The sequence below is a fragment of the Phasianus colchicus genome, chromosome 15 (assembly GCF_987193195.1).
Source record: "Phasianus colchicus chromosome 15, bPhaCol1.hap1.1, whole genome shotgun sequence".
NCBI classification, from domain to species: Eukaryota; Metazoa; Chordata; class Aves; order Galliformes; family Phasianidae; genus Phasianus; species Phasianus colchicus.
This window is the reverse complement of record NC_143450.1, coordinates 14,834,758-14,856,645: the sequence shown is the minus strand read 5'-3', so window position 1 is coordinate 14,856,645 and position 21,888 is coordinate 14,834,758. Positions and strand designations below refer to the sequence as shown.

Below are 21,888 nucleotides of genomic sequence, written 5' to 3'. Positions count from 1 at the left end.
CAAAGCCTAGCACTTGAAAAGAAGTACTAACCAACAACGAGAGATGAACAGAACTCCTGTGGATTGTGATGTCAAGGAGCATGGAAACTCTGGCACAGCTACCTTTTGAGGTTACCTCATTAGCAAAGTGCCACAAGACACTCTTACTAGTCAAGTTATGAACTCCAACACACAAACAGACAAAAACACATACGAATAGTGGTCTTGTCTTAAAAATAAATGCCTCCATCAAAAACAGTTTTTACCTTGAGAAAGTTGCATCAAATGTATGTGCAAACTGCCTGGGATAACTGGCTCTGGAAGTTCCTGAAGAAAAAATCTAAGAAGGCTAATAGCTGAGGGTACATCTGCTTCTTTAACCAGGTCCACATCTTCTCCGTTATCATATCGTTGCCGAAGCCACTCCACTGTCTCAGCGTTCCCATTGACTTGAAAAAGTCCTTCTTGTTCCAGACCCCCTGAGTTAGAAGGAAGCAGCAAAAATAAGTTTTAAGATTTGGTATGGATAAAATGATCGGAAACTACTGACAATCAGATATGTATAATTTGCACACTGAATTAAAGATTGTCATGACCACAGTTGGAGAAACTTTTCCTAAACACAATCTTATGTCTAGCTAATACAACAATAAGGTAAACATTACTGAAAATGGTGCAGTTTTGGTACTGCTAAAGTTCCCTACTGGTGTAATTGCCCTTCATATCCTCCAGAAAACAGTGGTAATCAAACATAACACTGAAAAGGTGTATCATTAAAATAAAAATATACAAAAAGAACCAGAGCCAATTAAAGACAAGTAACTAAAAATAAACACTAGTCAAAAACCAGTCTATTTTGCAGAAGTGACAGATGAGTAGATTATTTAAAAAGATAATACATACCATGTTCCTCAATATAGTCCACTACATGGCGGACTATGAATGGAACCTCATTGTCTGGTTGCCCTTCTTGCTGCAGCTCATCAAGTGGAATTCCAAATATTTTGTTAGCAAGAACAGAGTTGCAGTTACTCAAGGAAGGGGAGGAGCTCTTCCTCATATCTTTTTGCAGCCAAAAATCAAAGCTGTCTTTTCTGTCAAAGAAGAATAATCATCATTGAAGTCATACTTCATCGTACAGTGCTGAGTGTTATTGATCTGTTACACAGTGCATTTTAACTCCAAATGCAAACACACTCCAGCTTCTCTCAGTCTGGGCACCGATTTAATGAAGAGTTCTGTAATGACTCCAAATACAGGTAACCAAATGAGTCACAACTGATGACGTGCTCTGACCAGTCCTCAGCAGAGTACCGAGAAGAATGCAGCAAAAGAAATTAATCTAATTTTTGGTTCTGTAACTTGAGGATCTTCTAACATACCTTTGGAGAGCCAGATCGTTCAGTATATTGACTGTATTTATCAATCAGGCTTTGAAAATGACCCTCAAAAGACACTCGAGGAAATGAAAATAGTGGATAATTCCAAACCAAAACCCCAGTGGTGTTAAGTGACGTGAGATGTAAATATTTGGTGATACAGAACTAGATGCGATCAGCATCTCGTAGGTTTGGCATTTTTTGATCTACACAATGAAATTTTCAACACCTGTATCAAATTCAAAATTTTACTGAATGGAAAAAGTTTCCAGATGCTCAGTGATAAAATTCTCCTCATCATGCTGAAGCTCAAGCATTACTTGCAAGTCTTTGCTTGATACAGAACACAGATAGATAAAAGCATTACCAAGGGCAATATACGTTACTCAGTTAAACTGTAATCCTCTCAAAACAAAGAATAATAGCAAAGGAAATAAAATGCTCTTCCAAAAATAAGTGCACAACATATCTGTTTAAATGCAAGTGAACGTTTCCTGGTAGACAGAATATGAAGCACGTGCTGTTAGACAAAGCACCTAAACACTTTGCTAATGGACTGATAAACTCTAATATATTAGAACAACTCAGATCAATATTTAAAAAAAAAAAGTCTGAGTAAAATAGTTGAAGAAACATACCTCAGAGTACTTAAACAGCCGAGTTTGAAAAATGTTTTCTGCGCCAGCTGCCCTCACTGACCAAGCATTCTTTTGTCATTTATGGTTGTTTAAGATTATGGCAAAAGATCAGCCTGTAGTTCCTCATTGAAGAATAGCAGAACTCTATCAGTACTTCAGCAGTTAATCTGAAAAGAAGGAAATCATGATTAGACCGTAACGTTTTCAACAGTTTTAAAACTCGGTTACAAGTCTAAACAGCACATTTGAGGAATTCTCCTCATCAAATCAACAGTCTCTTGCTCTGAACGTAAAAACACAATGAGCACAATCAGTATGTGTCATGTGAGAGGATGCAGAAAAGCAAGCCCCCTTTTTTCATTTAGGAGTTAACCAACTTTTGCTTTAAAAGTTAGCATGGAACATCTTGGTCATAACAATTACGAAATGAAATTCTTTACTTTTCAGACTCATTCATTCTTCTGCCTAACTAGGTTAGACTGAGATAGGTATGTTTTAAAGTACTTACCATAATAAAACATTTAATAGCTAAGCACTGGTTTAACACACTGACTTCAAATGTAAGGCAGTTTTCATCAGCACAGACCTTTTCTATAAGATCCACTACGTGCCCTCCCCTATCTTTAAGGGAAAATGCCCTTCCCTACCTTTAAAGTACATGCAGTGAAACCTTACAGTTCCAAACTTTAATCAGTACAGGAATTCATCTGGCTGACTTTTTAGAGGTACCCTCCCTCTCTTTATTCCCACACATTGGCTGTTGCTTATAATCCACATCAGAACAAACTAACTTCATCTTCCCCTTCAAAGTTCTTACAACTGTCTGCTCTCATTTCAGCACAAAAAACGCCAAGTCCAAACATTAAGAATCCAGTTTTCTTCCTACTCTTATTTTTGAGTAATACTTTCCTGCTCCCAGGACTCCTCAGACTACATCCATGTTTTGGAGGAGTTTACCATATAAAACTACTTCATCACCATCCTCAACAGTTTTTGCAGTGAGGCCTATAGGTATGGAAATCTTTGCTTATCAAAGCAAGCAGTACTGACCAAAATTATCCCCTGTTGTCATCTCTATCACCCCACATTATACAAAGGTTGTAAATTTGTTATATGCCTTACATACATGGATCCTGGCCTGAGATCCAGACTCCAGCTGCGCTGACAACAGAAAATGAAGAGTGATATTCCAGACAACAAGCTTTACTATTGTCACCAATCATCTTCCAATCTGTCACTGGGTGTTCTTGGCTACTATAGGATGCTGACAGACTTCAGCAGTGAACGAGTTTCATTTCATGACTCTGTTATATTTTACGACGATGCTGCCCAGCCATTCTTCTTCTTCTGGGTGCATTAAGTGTTAGTCAGCATAACCTTGGCACACCAGTAGATTTTAATCAATCCCCAGGCATCGTGTGATTTTCAAAATATGGAGCTGGAGCCAATACTGTTCTCACATTCTCCCCAGGTGAGTCTGCCCACAATGAGCCAGGATGGCTCCTGTTAGCCAGGATTATCCCAGCTGCAGGGTTAATGGCAGCTGGGAAAAACCTTTGATGGATGTGCCACAATGCTTCAGGCTGCCTCGCTAAAACAAACAAACAAACAAAGCCTCAAAACCAACAGCACCTAATAAAACGAGCAAATTAGAAGAAACCGCTCTGTTATACCACAGCACCAAATGAACAGCGCAGAGCTGCAGCTCTCATACCAAGCACTGTGCTCAGTCAGCACAGAAACATAAGCCATTTTTCCCCAGGTGCACTCATAGACAGGCTTCCCAGGTAGCAATTTCATTCAGGAGACACGGAAAAGAAAGAAAAATTAAAGACCTGACTTTAACTAGCTTGGCAATGTAACAATGAAGCAGAACAGTGAAGTTCAAACAGCCTGGATGTGTCACTTTTTAGAGCAAAACCAGATTTACAAGCCAAGCTTATCTTCAAACCAAGTTGTGTACAGCTCATCATCACCTAGATGAATTAGGGAGAGCCCGACTTTCACCCTCACCAGTGCACACATCCTTACACATGCTCACTGAGCACACCACGGGCACCGCTTTCTTTTCAGCACATTTGGCTTTGGCTGCAATATTTGAGATTCAGTACCTCTGGAAAAAGCGAGACATTTAAAAAGCAAAAGTTAATCTGATTTTCATTAAGTTCTCTCTCTTTTTATTTCCGCCATTCTACAAATGAAGGACAGGTTCAGAAATCGTCAATAATTAAATACACTTTTTTATATTAACAGTTTCTCCATGCTTTGAATCAGGATGTACAATTCCAAGATAAGCCTGAAAACTAGGATCTGACTTCTGCCCTTCAGTACTTCTAGAGTCCATATGGAGCCGCTACAAATACCAAGCAATAGTGAGCCCTTTTATTTTTTCCTTTTAAGTACCATGACCAAGCATTTCAGCAACCAGAAGCTGATCCATTCCAATATCCCTACATGTTATCCAGCTTTCAGGATAAGTACTTTCCCCCAGGTCAGAACCTACATGCTCCACAAGTCCTACTGAAACACAGCGATACAAAAACAGGATAAAAAGACATAAAACCCAACTGCTTTGTGCTTGATTATAAATACTTCAGTTGTGCCTCTCTCAGCCTCCCTCCCTTTAGTACTGCAGATGTTCACACAGATACCCACAGCTCACAGTAATGCTCTACAGCAAACTAAGAACAGCCCTTCTTGTTACCACTGTTCCAGAAGTTTAAAAGAGCACATCTCCATGCAACACCTTGAGCTCAAACAGCTGAAGTATGAAAGGAAGGCAGTTTCATTCTGTATTGTATACTATCATCTGTTTTATATTTTAAAATATATATTTTTTTAATAAAGTAAGTACTTCATAGAGTCTGCTGGGAAAACAGCACAAAGAGTCTCATTTTGCCATCATAACAGCGTTCACTTATCTTGGCAAGTGAAGAAGTATTCACACCCACACATGAAATGCCACTAAGGAAAATACAGCATACGTGGCTAACCTTCAATATTTGAGCAATATGCATGCAAGTTCAGGTTTAAATTTGGTTCAGCTTTTACATCTCTGGCTGAACTACAGACAACCAGGTGTCATTTTAACTCAAAGCCCCTCCATCTTTCCTTAAAATAAAGGAATGAAAAACAAGTAGAAATAAAAACACACAACAAAGAAGGCCAGAAACTGAAACTGTGCTACAGGAATGAAAACATCCATTCTGCATTTAGAGTTTGTGCCACAAATCTCAGCTATGTAAGCCATTCTTTAGTTGCTTTATTTCTTTATCAAGCACTTCACAGCATCTGAAAAACAAAACATGAAGCCAACAGCGACTGCAGATGTGCTGTTTTACAAGGCTGCCCTATAGCTGAGCATGGCACCAGCACTCTTTCCTTTTGTCTCGATAAAACCTAAGAGCAAGGGGAAATGATAACATTTTCCCTTAGTGCCACAATGAGACCAACTGATGATCTCTGTCACTTATACATTCATATTTGTTGGCATTCCCAAAGGATGAAATGTCTGGAGCAGAAGAGCTTGTGTTCTACTGATTCTCAGATGCTTCTCAGCTAACAAGTTCAAATAGAATCTTTCGCTCATTTGAATTAACTCTGTCAAAGCTGAAACGATAGCAGGTGGAGGCAGGAGAAACAGCTTGGGGAGGAGAGGAAAGCAAAGAAGAACAAGCTTTAGACAAACTAACAGAACGGCCACCAACTCAGGCCACAGAAAAGGACAAACACCACTTGTCTCAAGAGCGTAGTTGAGAGCTGTGTAAGTGCTTGAGTATAAATAGATACAGAATATCCTCTGCATAAAAAGAGCTTCCCGTTTTAAAGCTACATTAAAATGCTTAGCATATTTGAGGACTCAAAAATTATTTGAAGAAATGTTTTACGACCAGGAAGATCAGGTTAAAACAGATTCTTAAAGCAAAATTTCCTCTTTTGGACCATCAGCCACATCAGCTCTTGAATGGCATTTCAGTCAGGAAATCAGCAAGCAGACAACTGGGCTCACCCAGCTCAGCAAGACAGCATTCTGTACATCATCATTTCCATGCCCCCACTGGCACAATGGTTTTTAAAAAAGTGTAGCTAGAGAATCCAACTCGCAGTGCTGGAGGAAACCCTGTCCAAACAGCCATCTTGTCCAGCAGATGAGATCTCCCTGCTCCCCTCTCTTGGTGCAATTATCTCCCTGCAGACACGGCTGCTTTCTGGTTAAACGGCAGTCAGAAGGAACCAGGCACACAGTCACAAAAGCACCCAGCAGAAGCAAAATCAGTGTTTTAATTAATAAACTCATCATATGCATGTCTGTGCATTCACACATACACAAGCACGAGACCTCAACAAAACGATCTGAATTTCAGCATCATCTGGCACCAGCACTTCTGAAATAGCCTCTGAAAACACTTGTTATATTGCCAACACAAGGAAGGGCACAAAAAATGTTACATCAGATTCAACAAAACGCAACTGCAATGCAGTTTTTGTTTCCTGGAAATACAGGAGCAGCCCCTCTAATACGCGAATCAGAACTGCTCAGATTCCATCCAAACATTCTGACCAAGGAAGGGGGTCAAGGAGGCAACTCACAAAAGCTCTTCTAAAGGAGATACTAATAAAACGAATGGAATTTTGGAGTTCATTTTTAAAATTCACAAGTTATGAAACCAAGTACTGATTTGTATTAAGATTCATTAAATTTTAATCTGCAATTTCAGTGGACAGAACAGGACCTCTCTAAAAAAAACCATCATCAATATGGATCTTCTGGAGAGGCACAGCCCAGTGTCTGGAAACAGGGACAAGCATTAGCTGGATAAATACAATAGTTAGGAAAAAGAAACCTAAGAAACTTCAGACTTTAAGCTGCAAATGAAACAGTTGGCATTAATAAAGCACGGCACACAGGGACCAATTTAAGCAACAGTCAAAAAAAAAGTTTACATTTTTGAAAGAGAAGGCAGAGAGCAGCGATTACTGATTGCCCACAGTGCTTTGATACACAGATACAGCATTATTTATCACTTACTAGATAAAAAGCCTTTGGGTTTTAGCAGCATAACAGCAATTCCTGATCCTTCTCTAACGATATTTTCACACACAAAACCAATCCTGAATATCAGGTACCAGCAAAAAGCAGCTCCCTCTGCTTGCTGCACGACACCCACTGCCAGATTTGCTCTCAGCTGCTGCTGCCAATGCACACGTGCAGAATTCTAAAGAATCTCCCTGCTCACACAGATCCCATCACATTCTTAACAACAGCAGTTAATAAATAAAAAGGCTTTTGTATCTTGTGCAACAGCTCATGATATTCATGCTACCCACCTCCCCCCAAAGCCAGGCTTACTGCACTCACATCAGATAATGCAGAACTTCAGAGCAGCACAGTAAGTAACACACAGGAAGAAGTTATCAGCAGAACTATGCAACACGAGAAGGTCACGTTATAAAACCAAAGGAGCTGAACAATTATCACTGCTGTAACGACAGGCTTTGGGACAGAAGTCAAACTACCACAGAGGCACCAAAAAAAGCCCCTATAAGCTATAAATATATAATGCAGCTAATTTATTATACATAAGTTATCCTGTTACACCTAAAATCATCATTGTTGCTTCCCCTCCCAAATAGGTAAGCAGAAACACGCTTTGGAACTCAATACATTACAAAACGTAATACAAAGCCCATTTCTACAGAAACACTGCCTCTGTCATAACCACAACCACGTGCTATCAAAATAAAGGACAGCCTCAGCATCTCTGCTGGGGGAGGAAGGAGTTCCAATGAAGGGCTCCATTCTGCAGCAACGACTGTTTGAGTTGTCGGGGGGGGATACAGGACTGTTAATGCTTCATGTAAGACAACCAATGCTTCTTGCAACTTGTCAGTGACCAAATTTAAAGGTATCACAGAATTACAGAAAGGACAGGGTTGGAAGGGACCTCAAGGATCATGAATCTCCAACCCCCCACCACATGCAGGGCCACCAACCTCCTCATTTAATGCTAGACCAGGCTGCCCAGGGCCCCATCCAACCTGGCCTTGAACACCTCCAGGGACGGGGCATCCACAGCCTCTCTGGGCAGCTGTTCCAGCACCTCACCACTCTCATAGGAAAGAACTTCCCCCTGACATCCAACCTAAATCTTTCCTCCCTCAACTTAAAACCATTTCCCCTTGTCCTGCTGATATCACAAAGATGTCACAGAAATCACAAGGTTAGAATCACAGAATCACAGAATCACTAAGGTTGGAAAAGACCTATAAGATCATCCAGTCCAACCATCCACCTGTCACCAATGGTTCTCATTAAACCATATCCCTCAACACAACATCCAAACGTTCTTTGAACACCTCCAGGGTCGGTGACTCCACCACCTCCCTGGGCAGCCCATTCCAGTGCCTGACCACCCTTTCAGAGAAGATGTACTGCAGAGCAAAACTAAATAAAACCTGATGACATTAAAAGCGAAGTTCAGCCACAAAGTGGATGAGGACAAAAAAAAAAAATTTCCAACAGACAGACTCAGAAAGAGAGCACAGAGGAAGAAAGAGCCACATTAATAGGAATCTAGCTCTCATTTTTCCAGTTTTGTCCAGGTGTTATCAGTCCATCCAGCCCAGCACAAACTGTAACACACTGCAGGGGAGGCAGAACAGAAGAGATGCAAACAGAGAGTAGCTCACAGGGTTGGAACCCACCCTGCTCTGCTCTATTGTGGCCCCAGCCCAGCACCCCAACCAACACCACAGGTAGGAATGCACATCTTCTGCACCTCCCAAAAAAAGAAGAAAGCCACGTACTCTTCTACATGAGTTCAGCCAATGCCTTGGTTAGAAGCTGTTTGAACACAGCCATAATGCAGCATCTTCCTTTTAAGCTCAGTGTTGTCTTAAAAGAAGAAAACTGGGACAAATAAATTCAATAAAAGGTCATTTCACACATTCACAGGTGAGAGACCATAAGAGCAGAGTTGTTTGCCACTGTCATAATGGGACTATTCATTTCACTATAATCAGAATAGGGCTCAGACCCAGCTTCAAACAGCATCCATTCCTAGCACTGAATGACCCCACCCACACAACAGGTTCTCAGCACAGCACTCACCATCTGAGCTCTGCTTTTTAAGAATTCAAATTACAACAGTTCTACAAAAAAGAAAACAAGAACACATACCTGAAGGTGCAATTAAAGTCACATTATTTTTCAGAATACACTGATTTTATCCAAACTGACTGAGCTCTCCCAAACCCCAACAGCTGGCTGGGAAGTCAGTACAGAACTAGAGCCAAACCCAAATTTGCTGAAGCAGACTTTAGCTGTCATTATTCTCAAATAAAGTTTTTTCTGCAGTAAACTTTACAACTTACAGCTAAATACTTCAGTCAGCAAGAGACTCGGAAACAAACTGCCCGATTTTACTCTTCAAGGAGCAATGCAAAGCTCTCACGAATGTCAGAGTTCTATTCAGGCAGAAGACATGAGATGTATGGCCACTCTGCTGAAAACATGGTTTATCAGTCATTAAAAAACTAGGTTACAAGTAACAAATCCCACATTCTTCAAAGAAGATCATTTGAAGACACATTTCCTTCAATTCTCTAATTCTTGCTCACTTTTCCAGAAAGCACATAACTGAGTAACAATACAAGAAACAGCTGGAAGGCTTACAGTCTTCCACTCTTATAGATTCAAACACTGAATGTGTTGCAAAAAGTAACCCACTCTCCTCCCAGTGGCTACTGGATTTCTGTTTTGTGTGCTCACATGGCAGCAAAGATAATGTGGTGTTATGCACAGAACTGAAGGACAACTTAAAGGCATTCTCTCACCAGCCTCACTTCCTCTTCCTTAGAGCTGTTGCTTCTTTTAGAGAAGGAAAAAAGAAAACAACAGAAAACACCACCTCAGACCTGGAAAGTTTTACTGCCTTTCTAATGAGCCCTACAAGAGTGCATCACTGCTGAGCTATGAATGTTTGACCAGAGATCAGAAGGTTGAATATTAGAAAAAGAAGCAAAGAAAACTTCCAAACTGAGCAGAGGCATTGCCAAAACCTGCTCAAAACGTATGGAACATTTCTTCAGCCTCGCCTGCTTTTGCAAACACGCTGTTCTGCATGTTAGAAAGAGAAGCTTTGCTGCTTGCACAACTCTCATATCATGAGCCATACAAGACAAATATTATGTCAATTCTTTTAATGAACTGCTACTGGGTCCTGCAATGTTACTAACAGCAAGTGCAGAAGACTTCCAACTGTGTAAGAGTTTGGGGACCAAAGCAATCATTTTCCTAACTCAGAAGTGGGGCATTGTTTGTATCAGAATTGCAGGCAATATAAATAATTGGGAGTTCTTCCCAGGCAACTTGTTTGAACATAAACATAGAACACCCTACTTGACTGATCTTCCTTAAATAGTGTTTTAACTGTCCAGTAAAATGCTATCAGAACAATGAGGTATTTAATTTCAACACTGTAACGTTGCAAAGACCAGGAAGGGGCCTCTGGTGTGGGGCAGCACACAAAATACAGAAAATGCAGATTAAAAAGAGGTTCCAGATATCACTGAATCTATGTTGGGAAGAAGAAAATAAAGAACACAAAGCAAATTACTCATAATGAGCAGTTAAACAAAACTACACAGGATATACAACACAAAGGGACGAACAGCTCATCTTTTTGTAATGCTGCCTTTTCCCTTACTCTTCTATGCTAGATGATTGCATTGCATAGAAGACAGAAAAACTGCTAACCTAAATGCTAACCCGAATGACCAACTTATTCAGAGTCACATACTAACAATTCTGCCCTTGAAGACACTCAGGATTACAAGGCCCCCAAAAAGCATAGGTTTGGATACAGTCAGTTTCGGTTTTTGTTTTCAAATGTGACAAGGCTGGAGATGAGAGATCTGGTGACTGTGACTTTCTTCCTTCTTTACTTTTCTCTGCCTCGAGCCTGACAGTGGTTAATGCAGAGGGCACCAGGAAGACCTCACTGTGGATTTCCAGTGCTTGAAAGGAGCTTACAAGCATGAAGAGGACTGACTTTCAACACAGCTGATAGTAATAGGAGAAGGGGGGGGGTTTTAGAAGAAACTCTTCACTCAGAGGGCAGTGAGGTGCAGGCACTGATGCCCAGAGTCTGCAGTGCCCCATCTGTGGATGTGCCCAAAGCCAGGCTGAACGGGGCCTGGGGCAGCCCGGTCTGGTAGGAGACAACTGGATGGGCTCAAGGTGCCCTCCAACCCAAGCACCCTGTGATTCTATGCCTTAAGGAGGTAGACAGACCAAGGAGCTCAAAAGCAAGGCAGGTTTGGTTAGAAGCTGCAGCACTTGAACGGAAGAAGTGCCCCGACACGGGAAGCAGCCCTCCGGCAGCGAGAAGCATCCACGCAGAGCCTCGGATCCCTCGGAGCTCCCGAGAACAATGGAACGGGCAGCCGGAGGGGAGCCGGGCTGCGTGATCAGCGCGCCCACAGCGCGCCCGGTGCGGCACCCCGACCGCCGGGACCCCCAGCCCCGCCAGCCCCGCGTTCCGGCCGCCAGCACCGCCCGGGCGCTGCTCGGCGCGGCGCTTTGACAGCTGCCCGCGGGCGGCTCCCGAGGCCGGGCGAGCGCCCAGAAGGTTCCTGAAGCCCGGACCGCCCCGGCCGCGGCTCGGCGGGCCCGCCCGGCGGCCGAGGCGCGACCCCCGACCCCCGCTCCGCGCATGCGCCCCGCGGCCGCTCACCGTTGCCGGGTGACTCGCCCTCCCCGCCGGCCTCGGCAGCGGCAGGTTCCTCCGCCTCTTCCTACCCCGGGGGCCGGCGCGGGCCTCTCCTCGCCGCTCCGCTCTCCTCGCGGGCCTCGTCCGCCTCTCCTTCCTCCTCTCTCGGTCTCCCGCCGCCGCCGTGCGCCGCGGCCGCCACGCTGCCACCCCGAGCGCCGTCCGTCCCCACAGCCGCTCCGTCGCACGAACGCGCCTCCGCCAGCGGGGGTCCCCAACGGTAGCGGCGGCGGCTGCCGGAAGTGACGCGCTGACTGACAGGTGCAGCGCGCGCCCCCTCCTGCGGGGTCACGTGCTGCGGGGCGGGGAGGGGGCGCGGGTGGCGGGAGGGCGGGGCGGCGCCGGGAGCGGCGGATGCGGGCCGGCGGTGCGGGGCCTCGAGTCGGGGGGGAAGCGGCGTGTAGTTGGCCGCGCGGCTCCGGGTCGTGAGATCTGTCCGGAGAACGCGGTGGGGGGGGGGCGGCCGCCCTGTCGGACGTCAGTGCCCGCGAGGCGGCCGCGGGGAGCCTCTCGCAGCGAGGAGCGAGCTGCGATTCGCTGCTGTCTCGTTTTTTGCCCCTGCGGTGACTCAGCCTTCCTCCCGCCACGGCCCTCGCACGTTCGGGGTGTCCGCAGTGTAAGCGCTGCCGCCTCCGCCCCAGGCGCCCGTTGTGCCATCGCTCCGTTCCCGCAACCGCACCACAGCGTTTCCTGTGAACTTGGTGAATTACGGCTTCAGAGCAACAGCTCCAACTGTCAGGGAGAGGAGAGGAGAGGAGAGGAGAGGAGAGGAGAGGAGAGGAGAGGAGAGGAGAGGAGAGGAGAGGAGAGGAGAAAAGGGAAAGGGAAAGGGAAAGGGAGGGGAAAGGAAAGGAAAGGAAGGGAAAAGGGAAGGGAAGGAAAAAGGGAAGGGAAGGGAAAAGGGAAGGGAAGGGAAAAGGGAAGGGAAAAGGGAAGGGAAGGGAAAAGGGAAGGGAAGGGAAGGGAAGGGAAGGGAAGGGAAGGGAAGGGAAGGGAAGGGAAGGGAAGGGAAGGGAAGGCTTCCCCACCATGCAGAACTTGCAAAGCATACGAAAAAGGAAAAAGGGATTACAGGTCGGATGGGATCAGTTGCAGCTCCTGCACTGCCCATTGCTGTGAAGGTTCTGTTTTGGGTTTTACAGAATGGATTCTTACATTTCATCCGGAGGCGGATTCATCAGATTCATTGGGTTTTACATTTAGAGTCTGAAGAAGGGGTGTAACAGCTCCCCAGTAAACGAACTGGCTTATTTTTAATCAGGTCTAAACTTCTTCTTTTGGAAGATTTGGTTCCTTTTGAAGATGCCACACAAACGTGATGGATGCAGGGCAGAGGGAAGCGCTGCCCCAGGAGGTTCTGTGCTTTCTGTCTGTCTGCACCCACAGCGCTTCCCCAGTTGAGCAGCGAATAAAATTCCTTGTCATGACAAAGTTTCTGAATGTGTGCTTTGTATACATAGCTGTGTTCTCTCTGATCCAGTTAGCCTCATCAACTACAATGAAGATACTGAATCAGAGCAAGCTGGGAGTGAGCAGACTCCAGCTGGCTCTTGGGCAGATATATTGGCCAGCTGACAGGAGTAAAACTTCAAGAAATCTGACACAGAAAACACGTGGAGTGAGGAGACAGACAACAGAGGCAGGTAGGCAGGCATTGCACAGCACCTGCTCACTGCTTTCGGGTCTAAGACAGTGCATTCCCTGCTCTGGTCTGGCTCTGAGTACACCACTTCATGCCAGCTTGTCCTACCTCCCATCAAGCACATCCAACATTCCTTGCAGGGGCAGACATGTGCAGTCCCAGGCTGCCATTTTAATCTCTTCTGCTCATTTTATATTCTTACTTCCACTTTCTGAAAGTTTGAGGAGAACCTGGCAGTCGCGGTGCTTTAGCCATGTTCATCAGCAAAAATAGAAGGGAGCAAGGCAGCACGTGGGGAGCAGCCACGTGGTAGTAGCCCCAACACAGCCATGAGAGCACCAGCCTTGCAGATCACTGCTAAAAATTGCAGTGGAGCAAAGTGGCAGCTGCCCCTAGCATTCTGTGCTGTCTCAGTGTGCATCTTGTACTTTCTGGTAGCATTCTGTAATTTCCCCTCTTACAGGGACTGCAGCACAGCTTGCAACACCCAGCCCTGTTCAAGCAGTCTCAATAAGAAGCATGGAGCTCATACAGGCTCATCTATCCCCTCCTTGCCCATCAGCACAGAGGCAGATGTAGCACGGGTTTCAAGGCTGCAGACACACTGCATGACATAGGATGTCACCCACACACCAGGATCTGTGACAACAAACCGCCTTGCAAAGAGCCAGTGACAAGACCACAGTGTTGGGATTGGAGGAGAAGGACCCATTCACCAGGCACAGCTCCTCAGGCCAAAGAGCTGGAGTGCCGTGGTCAGCCTCCTCCCCACAAGGAAAGAGCCCTTTCTGCAGCTCAGTGTTACCTCACAAGCCCACCTAAGTTATTCGACATAAAGGTTTTGCAGGGATTCTGGTGGTAGGCACTCACAAAGTAGCTCAGAAGATCTGAAGCTGTACTTACATAATTCCCCTGTTTTCAGGAAGAGTTTATCAGTATGTACCACAGCAGAACCAGAACTTTTTTCTTCACATGTCCATGATGTCAGTCCTGACCCACAATGACTTCAGAATAAACACTGAAAACTTCAGCTTCCACTGAAGCCTGGTTCCAGCCTGGTTCCAGCAATAGCCTGGAGTCACTCCTCATCAGAAGCAAGTGAAAGAAAACTAGCCTTATCCCAAGGCTTGCATTTATCTCAAGGGAGTGTTCCTTGTTGTGCAGATTCAGTGTAAGCTGATCTATAACACCCAAATTCATTTTGCAGTGCTATCCCATCATTTGAAGCTTGATAGCACTGCCATGCAATTCTTTACCTTCATACTGGGCCATTATCTCAGCAGAAGGGCATGGAAATCTGATGCACAGCAAAGCAAGACATCATCTGCTGTAATACCTTTATATCATGTGCCAACAGCTTTTACTTGGAGAAAAATTATCCCCGCCTCAGCAAACTATTTGCTTTTGGTTTTAATTGTCTATCTGCAAACAAATAATTTGATACAGTCTCCTGGACTTGTTTGGTCTTAAATGGACCCTATTGACATCTTGCAGAATATTGACAAAAGAGAGTCTTTTGTACAGCAAAGAAGAATTAGCAAACAGCAACGCTTCCCAGCTGGTTGCTCTGCAAAATCCTTTCCTTTCCTGTATGTTCCTCCCAGAGACAGTGATGTCTCCAAAAGGAGTCTTTATTTGTTCCCCTTTTCCAGCATTGAAAGCTTTCCTAAATTTTCTTTTACAGCACCAGCACAAGGCTCTGGTGAGTGCTGGAGCCCCATAGCTCCATTGAAGCTCTCTCTCCAAGCAGCACATATAAGTTCTTTTGACACGTGGTTCCCAAAAGGGCACTGAAGGATCCGTTTTTGAAAGCTTTACCTTGTGTCAACAAATGAAAACAAAGCTCAGGCAAATAAGTGAAAGAATCGGTTTTCTGGAAACGGAAACTCCAGCACAGAGAAATAAATTCATCTTTTTGAAGGCTGTCTGCCATTACAAGACGTGTGTATAAGGATTTTTGCTTTAAGCTGAGTTCAGTATCAAAGGCACATGTTCTACGATGTCAGACATTTCTACTTGGTTTTCTACCAGCATAAGGATTTTTTTTTCCTTGTGTTTGGAAGATCTGTCTTTAAAGCAGAGATCTGGGAATATAGGGCAAATGTGGCTATTGAGGCTTGTTCACATTTTAATTGCATGGTTGCAGACTTAACAGGAGAGAATTCTTTCCTTCTTGAAATTCAAGACATTGAAAGGTTAATTCAGTCTTCTCAGTTCCATTTCCTTCCTTCTGTTCTCCTTCCCACCCCCATCTGTAGACAGCTGAGTTATTTGAATTTTATGCAAGCTTGTATTCATTCTAAGGGAAATATCATTCAGTGTAAGCATCAGAGAAGAAAAAATTACACTATTGCACATTTTCATTTTTCAGTTCCAATTTGCTTTTCTCTTTATTCACCAGTTTAGGCAGCAGGCTGACAAACTCATGCCCTAAAGCGAGCTTCCACTCAAAAGTTAATTGAATTAAAGCTTGAATGTCCCCATCCCCTTTAAATTCCTGTACTTTAAACCTTCGAGGATCTGCACTTGAGCTGTGCTGCTCTTCCTTTGAGCTGTGGAAGAGCTGCAGTTCAGGTTAGCACAATCTGCCCACTGCCAACACAATCAGTCTCTGCTGCTCCCGTGTTTTTTCATGGTGTGGTCGCTCACATCCGAGGTATAATAACTGCAGAGGTGACAAACTGAGTGTACAGAGCTCCAATTGACCCTGCTATGAAGACATATCCTTAATAAGACTGCAGATGTTTTCTGTTTTTTTGTTTTTTTGTTTTTTGGTTTTTTTTTTTTGTATATATTTGCAAGGAACAAGCCTTAAAGTAGCCACTGGAAACTTTAATTTGGTCAAATCCTGAAAAAAAATAGTTATTTGCTTTGGACGCTGCAGAAGGAAAGTAGCCTAATATTTTTCCTTTATATTTTAGAGAAGAAAAAGAGTGTTTACGTAGCAGGCTGCAGCATTCATTTGAGCAGGCAACTGATAACAAATGTGGAACTTATTGATTACCACTTTCTTAGGTAATTGTTGGCCTTGAGCACAAATTGTGCTCTCTATGTGTATGGCTTACAAACCAGCTCATAAAATTGGAGAATGATTTTTGGAAAAGATGATGTATGAATCCCTTCATGTAGAAATACAACTTTTTATTCTGGAAATTACTTGCAGAAATTAGCTAGAAGAGATAGCAGGCTGTCTGCTGCTCTGCCTCGGTAGCCTCCCTTCCTTGGGCAGCTGAAAAACGTGAAAGTTTATCTTCTTTTCCACAAAACATAATGCATACTTCAGCTCTGAGGTCCCAATCTATTGGAACGGAAAGGATTTTGCAGCACTGGTGGTAGGCATCCTCACAGCCTCAGCCTCAGCCGTGTGTCCCTGAAGTCAGGGCATTATACCATCATATCTCCCCCAGCACACAGTGTAACACTGATGGAAATGGCAGACTCACCTGCTGCCTGTTTTTCCTCTGGACAAAAATGAAAATTTAAATGCTGAACTTGTAGATCTCTGGATTTTATTACCTTCTCTTTGATTGCCTGGCTTACCAGTTTGGTAGTTCAGCTGCAGATGAAGTATCACAATTCAATCAGAACGGTGCTTCTCCTTTTGTTTAAGGGAAAAAGAGTGAGGAGGTCAACAACGGATTGTTGGATTCAAGAGGCTGTTGAATTCCAGAGCAGTCAGCTGCACTGAGAGGGGCCACCTCTGAGCACGTTCCCAATGCTCACCCATGACTTCTTTCTCTGCCCTACTCTTTCCCTCTGCATATGAGAGATGCTACTGATCTTAGCGTCTAGAGACAGAAATAGATATATATTAATATAAAAAAAAAAGTAAATAGCGTAAATCATGCTAACCTAGCATTTCTAGAGCAGCATTCATCACCATTCGCCCTATAGCATACTGTTGTGACTAATATGTCACATGCTTCTTTCTCCACCCTTTCTCTGGGAGAGAATCACATGCATGGACATTTTGTATTAATCTTTTCCCTTTAATAATGCACACATATGTCACCACATTTTGCTAGAGAAGGAAATACCAAAGCCAATTATGTAGTGCTGGAAGACACAGTTTTGGGTCAGCTTTTCAGAAAGCTCTGTTGCACAAATCTCCATCTGGCCAAACCTTTACAAATTCACCCCCATGGTGAATTTTGGAAGTCAAAAAAAGAGGGAGAGAGGAAATTTCCACTCCCACTAGCTTATGTTTTCTCTCTGTGTTTTTCTTTTCTGCTGCAATAAGACTCCTAGCATAGACTAACTCCAGAGCTATTTGGAAAACATGGGGTTAGAAAATATAGCCAGAGCAGAAGGACTGTCCACATCTAGCCTGTCTTCTCCTCCCATCTGCAGCCACCCTTAAGGCCCAATGTTCTAGAAGAGGAAAACTGAACACCTTAGGTAACAATCAAACATACACTGGCAGACAAGAACCAATTGTTTACACACCAGCAATGCAGGATTAGAAGAGACACTCTGCCAAAGAGACATCACTGCCTTCCCTACACCCCCAGGATTCATTGTCTCTTAGCCTGGGAACCTGTCTCCGTTCCCAAACATGGTTATTTTTTTTGGCAGCAAGATAGAGCAAACAGCACAAAGGGAACTGAGAAAATCCTTCCAGTCAAGCTGTAGTCTCCTTTCTGTCCCCCTAAGGACAGAACCCTCGAAGTGTAGCTTACAGCACATCCCGTCCTGCCACCTTGCTGGAAGGTGCTTGATTCCAAAAGGAATTGGAGTGCTCGCAGAACCCAGCCCAGCAATTTCAACCTCAAAAAAAATCAATCTCCTACCTTTGCCACCCAAAATACCACAACGTTTTGAAAATGAAATCACTGTTCAATTTGAGTGGGTGTGTTATTTCGAGACGGTTGTGTCAGCTCATTGGCTCAGCTACAGACTCTGATCTGCACAACGTCTGTTCCCCGACGCGTTCGGATTCTTTGTCCCTGTTGGTCCCACATACAAATAGATGCAACCTGATTCTCAGCGTCGCACCCAAGAGAAAGCAGCCCCTTCTTCCTGCAGTTTCCCACCTCATCTCCATGCAGCTCAGTCTCCCCAGCTCCTCTTGAGCCAGAGATGAACACTGCATCCCCGAACTGTGGACAGTGCAGACGCAGAGACGACTGAGCCAGGCTGCACCACTTAGCAGAACTTTGATCATAACGAGTGTGGCCACACTGCTGCCCACAGCCCTTTAGGAGCAGACACAGCACAGACAGGTTTGCACGGTGCTGAGCTCAGCGGGACCCAGACCATCCCTGTGGAGTTAAGCTGAGCCGTGCTGTGCAGATGTTCTCATGTGAAGGTGCTCTGCTCTCCTTTGCCTTGTTCCTTATTTTAATTTAACTACACATTGGAGGAAGAGGTCCTTAAATCATGTTCTCAGTGCACACAGATCAGACCCCATGCACTTTACTTAAGCCTTCAGAAAGTCCCACATCACCTTCCAGGATCTCTCCATCAACTGCATTTGTCTGCCCAAAGATCTCACAGTTGCCTAGTGGCTCTTGGAGCTCATCTCAGCTCCCTTTAAAGTCAGTAGAGAAACCAAGGAACTCCAACAAACTATTAATGCTATCCCAGGTTGAACACTTAAAGGCAGCCCCAGTACATGGCTAGGAATGGCCACCTTGTCCAGTTTCACAGAAAGTGTCCCAGCAAAACACAGCTGAGGACTCCTAACCATTATGAAAAGTTTTTAAAATCACATCACTCAGCACCCAGAGCATGATTTCCTTCTGTCAGCAGGACGTGCAAACACGTTTTCTCACAAAGCCCAGCAGGAAGGAGGCTGCTTCCCAGGGACTGCCTTGCAGGGAGGAACCTCCACGAGGATTTGTAGCTGCCAAACCCGAGAACAAAGGGGAGATTCTTTGTTCCTCCTTCCAGGACACGTGCCTGGCCACCAGCTGATGGATGAGCCCCGGGTGGCAGCAATGCCATCATCACTGTGCACAGAGCCATCTCCAGGGGTAGGATATCCCCCTCAACTCATCACCCACAACCTAGCACCACCCTTAGGTGAACTCCAAACCTCAGCATTACCAAAGGAGGGCAGGAAACTCAAACACCATCATCTTGGAAAAGGAGGAGAGAAAAATATCAAGATGTATTTTGGCAATTTTCTGTGTTGGTTTCTCCATTTCCCCCTCTCGTGCATTTTCTGCAGAGGCAATCTGTCCTTTCCCTAAATGCTGAGCAATCCCAGCACAGAACTAATCAATATTAATGGCGATGGGACCGGGGGTGGGAGGAGAGGAGGGATTAACATGACCTTTTTAAACACGCGCTGCCTCAGACGGTCACCGAGCAGCTGAGGAGAAAGCAGCCAGACGGTAATGCCATGTGCTTTCAGTAGCTTTGCTTTTTTTGATGTTTGGTTTTTTTTTTTTTCCTGTGAATATTTACTTCTGTTGTCTCAGAGCAGATAGGAATAGAATCAGGTTGTCTTAAGGAAGGAAAAGGTATATGCCTGCCAGCAGCCCGCAGGCTGAGCCATCCTTGGTAGAACCTCTGCTGAGCTCAGCAGAACAATGCACGGGATGGATTTTAGCTTGAATTCCTATTAAAAATGGGAACTGGATGAGGGACGGTTTGCCAGTGCAGCATTTAATGCTGGTGTGCTTTGTGGAGATCTGTTATAATGGGGTCCAATCGAACGCACCGACTCGAATATTGAGTGTGAGAGCAAACAAAGGACCCTGCGAAGCAGCCCTCCTATTGTCGGGCACAAATGCACACAGCAGCTAATCCCCCCTGCTGCGGGACCGACTTAGGGCAGTGTACTCAGAATTATAGAAAAAGCCTATTAATGAAAACAAAACCGTTATTGAAACTATTTGTGCATGTCGGATTCGTGGCTTATTGCAGAATTTCTGGGTGTCAGCATTCCTCAAAGTAGCAGCTCAGGTCAGGAGGTACCGTGGGTTATTCTTTGTGAATGCACTGTATTTAGGTTTGTTTCTACATTCAAAATGTGACTTTGAGAAACTGATGCTGAGAAATCTGTATTAAATTCTACTCATGTCTTTCCTCTTCTGCTCTGAGAGCACCAAGCTTTGAGGAGCGGTCCCACATTGAGGTGTGAGATTTGTGTTTGCTTTTGAATAAACATTTTTACCGCATTTCTTCACTTTTGCAGCAGGCTTTGCCTTGCAGATGGCTGATAGCACAGCACGAGCTAACAGAGCCGGGTGTGCTTTCCCTTTCTTTGTCAGGACCCACCATGTCTGACAAACCAGATTTCGCAGAAATCGAAACGTTTGATAAGACCAAGCTGAAGAAGACAGAAACAAGAGAGAAAAATCCATTGCCCACCAAAGAAAGTAAGTGCTTGTGGGGCTGTTTGAACCGAGAGCAGCGAAAATATCAGCCTGTATTGCAGCTAACGTGCAAAATGAATAGTGATCAAACTCATCCCTGACTTAAAAGGGGACAATGCCAAGAGTTGTGCTAAATGTTGAGTTTCCAAAGGTAGGAGCAGCTAAAACCAGTTGTGCTTTTTGTGTAGAGGTAATCTGATGGTAACATACCCTGCTAAAAGCAAAGGTAATGGGACATACCTGCACAGATGCTCAGGAGGGGAGGCAGTGTCCCAGGAGGGGCCTGACCCTGGTTTGGCACATCAGAGCTGTGGGAATAAAGCAGGAGCAGAAGCCCATCACTGCCTGCACTGAACAGGAAACCTCTCTGAGCACAGGGCTGCAGTCCCAGACTTTTTCCATCCCCCATGTTTGTGCTGTACCAGATGCTGGCTGCATTTCCCATTCAGTTTTGGGTGTGAAAATGGCACTTCCCTGCTCTTGGACCAGGCTTTGGGAGCAGCCTCTCTCAGAAGAGCACCACTAGCCACATAGGAAGCCATTAAATTAATATTCTATCAGATGGTTTCTACTTGGGGTGTGTCAGTGCTGGTAGCCACGGGGACGCACTTCTCCTCCCAGCAAGAAACCCATTCTGCCTCTGCTTTGTTGTCCCTGCTGATGTTCTGTCTGTCCTATAAGAGGAAGATGCAACATCATGAACTGCACCTTGGTAGCAAGGCAGACAAAGGAATATGTCAGAATTTTGGGGTGGTCAAATCCAGTGGGGATTTGCCACCCCTCAGACACAGAGACCTGTTTTGGCCCCAACCCTTGCAGTGCTGATTGACAGTGGTTTTGTTCTGTGTGTTTTTTTGGCAGCTATCGAACAAGAAAAGCAAAGTGAGAACGCATCCTGAGCGGCAGAGAGATGATGTGACTGCTGCTTCTTCAGTGGGGTTTGGGCTTCTGTGCCGGTTTTGTTCAGTTTTGTTTCCCCTCCCTTCCACCTTCCCCTCAGTGCTCATTATCCATTTCATTTAGCAAACATTCCTTTCATGTTCCCAGGAAGAAGTTTGTTTTGTATTTGTTGCTCTGTATTCTTGAAATGGAAATTCAAAGTTCTGTACCACACCCATCACTTGCAAAAAAAAAAAAAAAAAAAACAACCAA

General features: G+C 44.7%; 2 protein-coding genes across 5 annotated transcripts in view; one reads left to right on the top strand and one right to left on the bottom strand.

Moving 5' to 3' along the window:
• FAM13B (family with sequence similarity 13 member B) overlaps positions 1 to 12,038 on the bottom strand; it is a 41,078-nt gene extending 29,040 nt beyond the window's left edge. For all 3 annotated transcript variants that reach the window (XM_031598362.2, XM_031598364.2, XM_031598363.2), the window contains exons 1-4: positions 11,734 to 12,038; positions 1,997 to 2,163; positions 883 to 1,073; positions 246 to 458 (exon numbers count right to left, since the gene is read on the bottom strand). In XM_031598362.2, coding sequence (XP_031454222.2) covers positions 246 to 458; positions 883 to 1,039 — 370 coding nt within the window. In that variant the 5' untranslated portion in view covers positions 1,040 to 1,073; positions 1,997 to 2,163; positions 11,734 to 12,038. The remainder of the gene's footprint in view (positions 1 to 245; positions 459 to 882; positions 1,074 to 1,996; positions 2,164 to 11,733) is intronic.
• Positions 12,039 to 19,608: 7,570 nt separating this feature from the next.
• Positions 19,609 to 21,876, top strand: LOC116232190 (thymosin beta-12-like). Of its 2 annotated transcripts, XM_090150746.1 has the most exons (3): positions 19,609 to 19,749; positions 20,632 to 20,739; positions 21,598 to 21,868. In XM_090150746.1, exons 2-3 carry the CDS (start codon positions 20,640 to 20,642, stop codon positions 21,633 to 21,635), a joined length of 138 nt encoding a protein of 45 aa, XP_090006872.1. In that variant the 5' UTR covers positions 19,609 to 19,749; positions 20,632 to 20,639; the 3' UTR covers positions 21,636 to 21,868. The 2 variants fall into 2 exon arrangements, with proteins under 2 accessions (XP_090006872.1, XP_090006871.1); XM_090150745.1 differs by lacking the exon at positions 19,609 to 19,749 and having other exon boundaries at positions 20,612 to 20,739; positions 21,598 to 21,876.
• The last annotated feature ends 12 nt before the right edge of the window (positions 21,877 to 21,888 follow it).

Coding starts and splice junctions, on each gene's coding strand:
- LOC116232190 (XM_090150745.1), top strand. CDS start 20,640: ATGTCTGACAAACCAGATTTCGCAGAAATCGAAACGTTTGATAAGACC. Junction 20,740..21,597: donor TCCATTGCCCACCAAAGAAA/GTAAGTGCTTGT, acceptor TTTTTTTGGCAG/CTATCGAACAAGAAAAGCAA.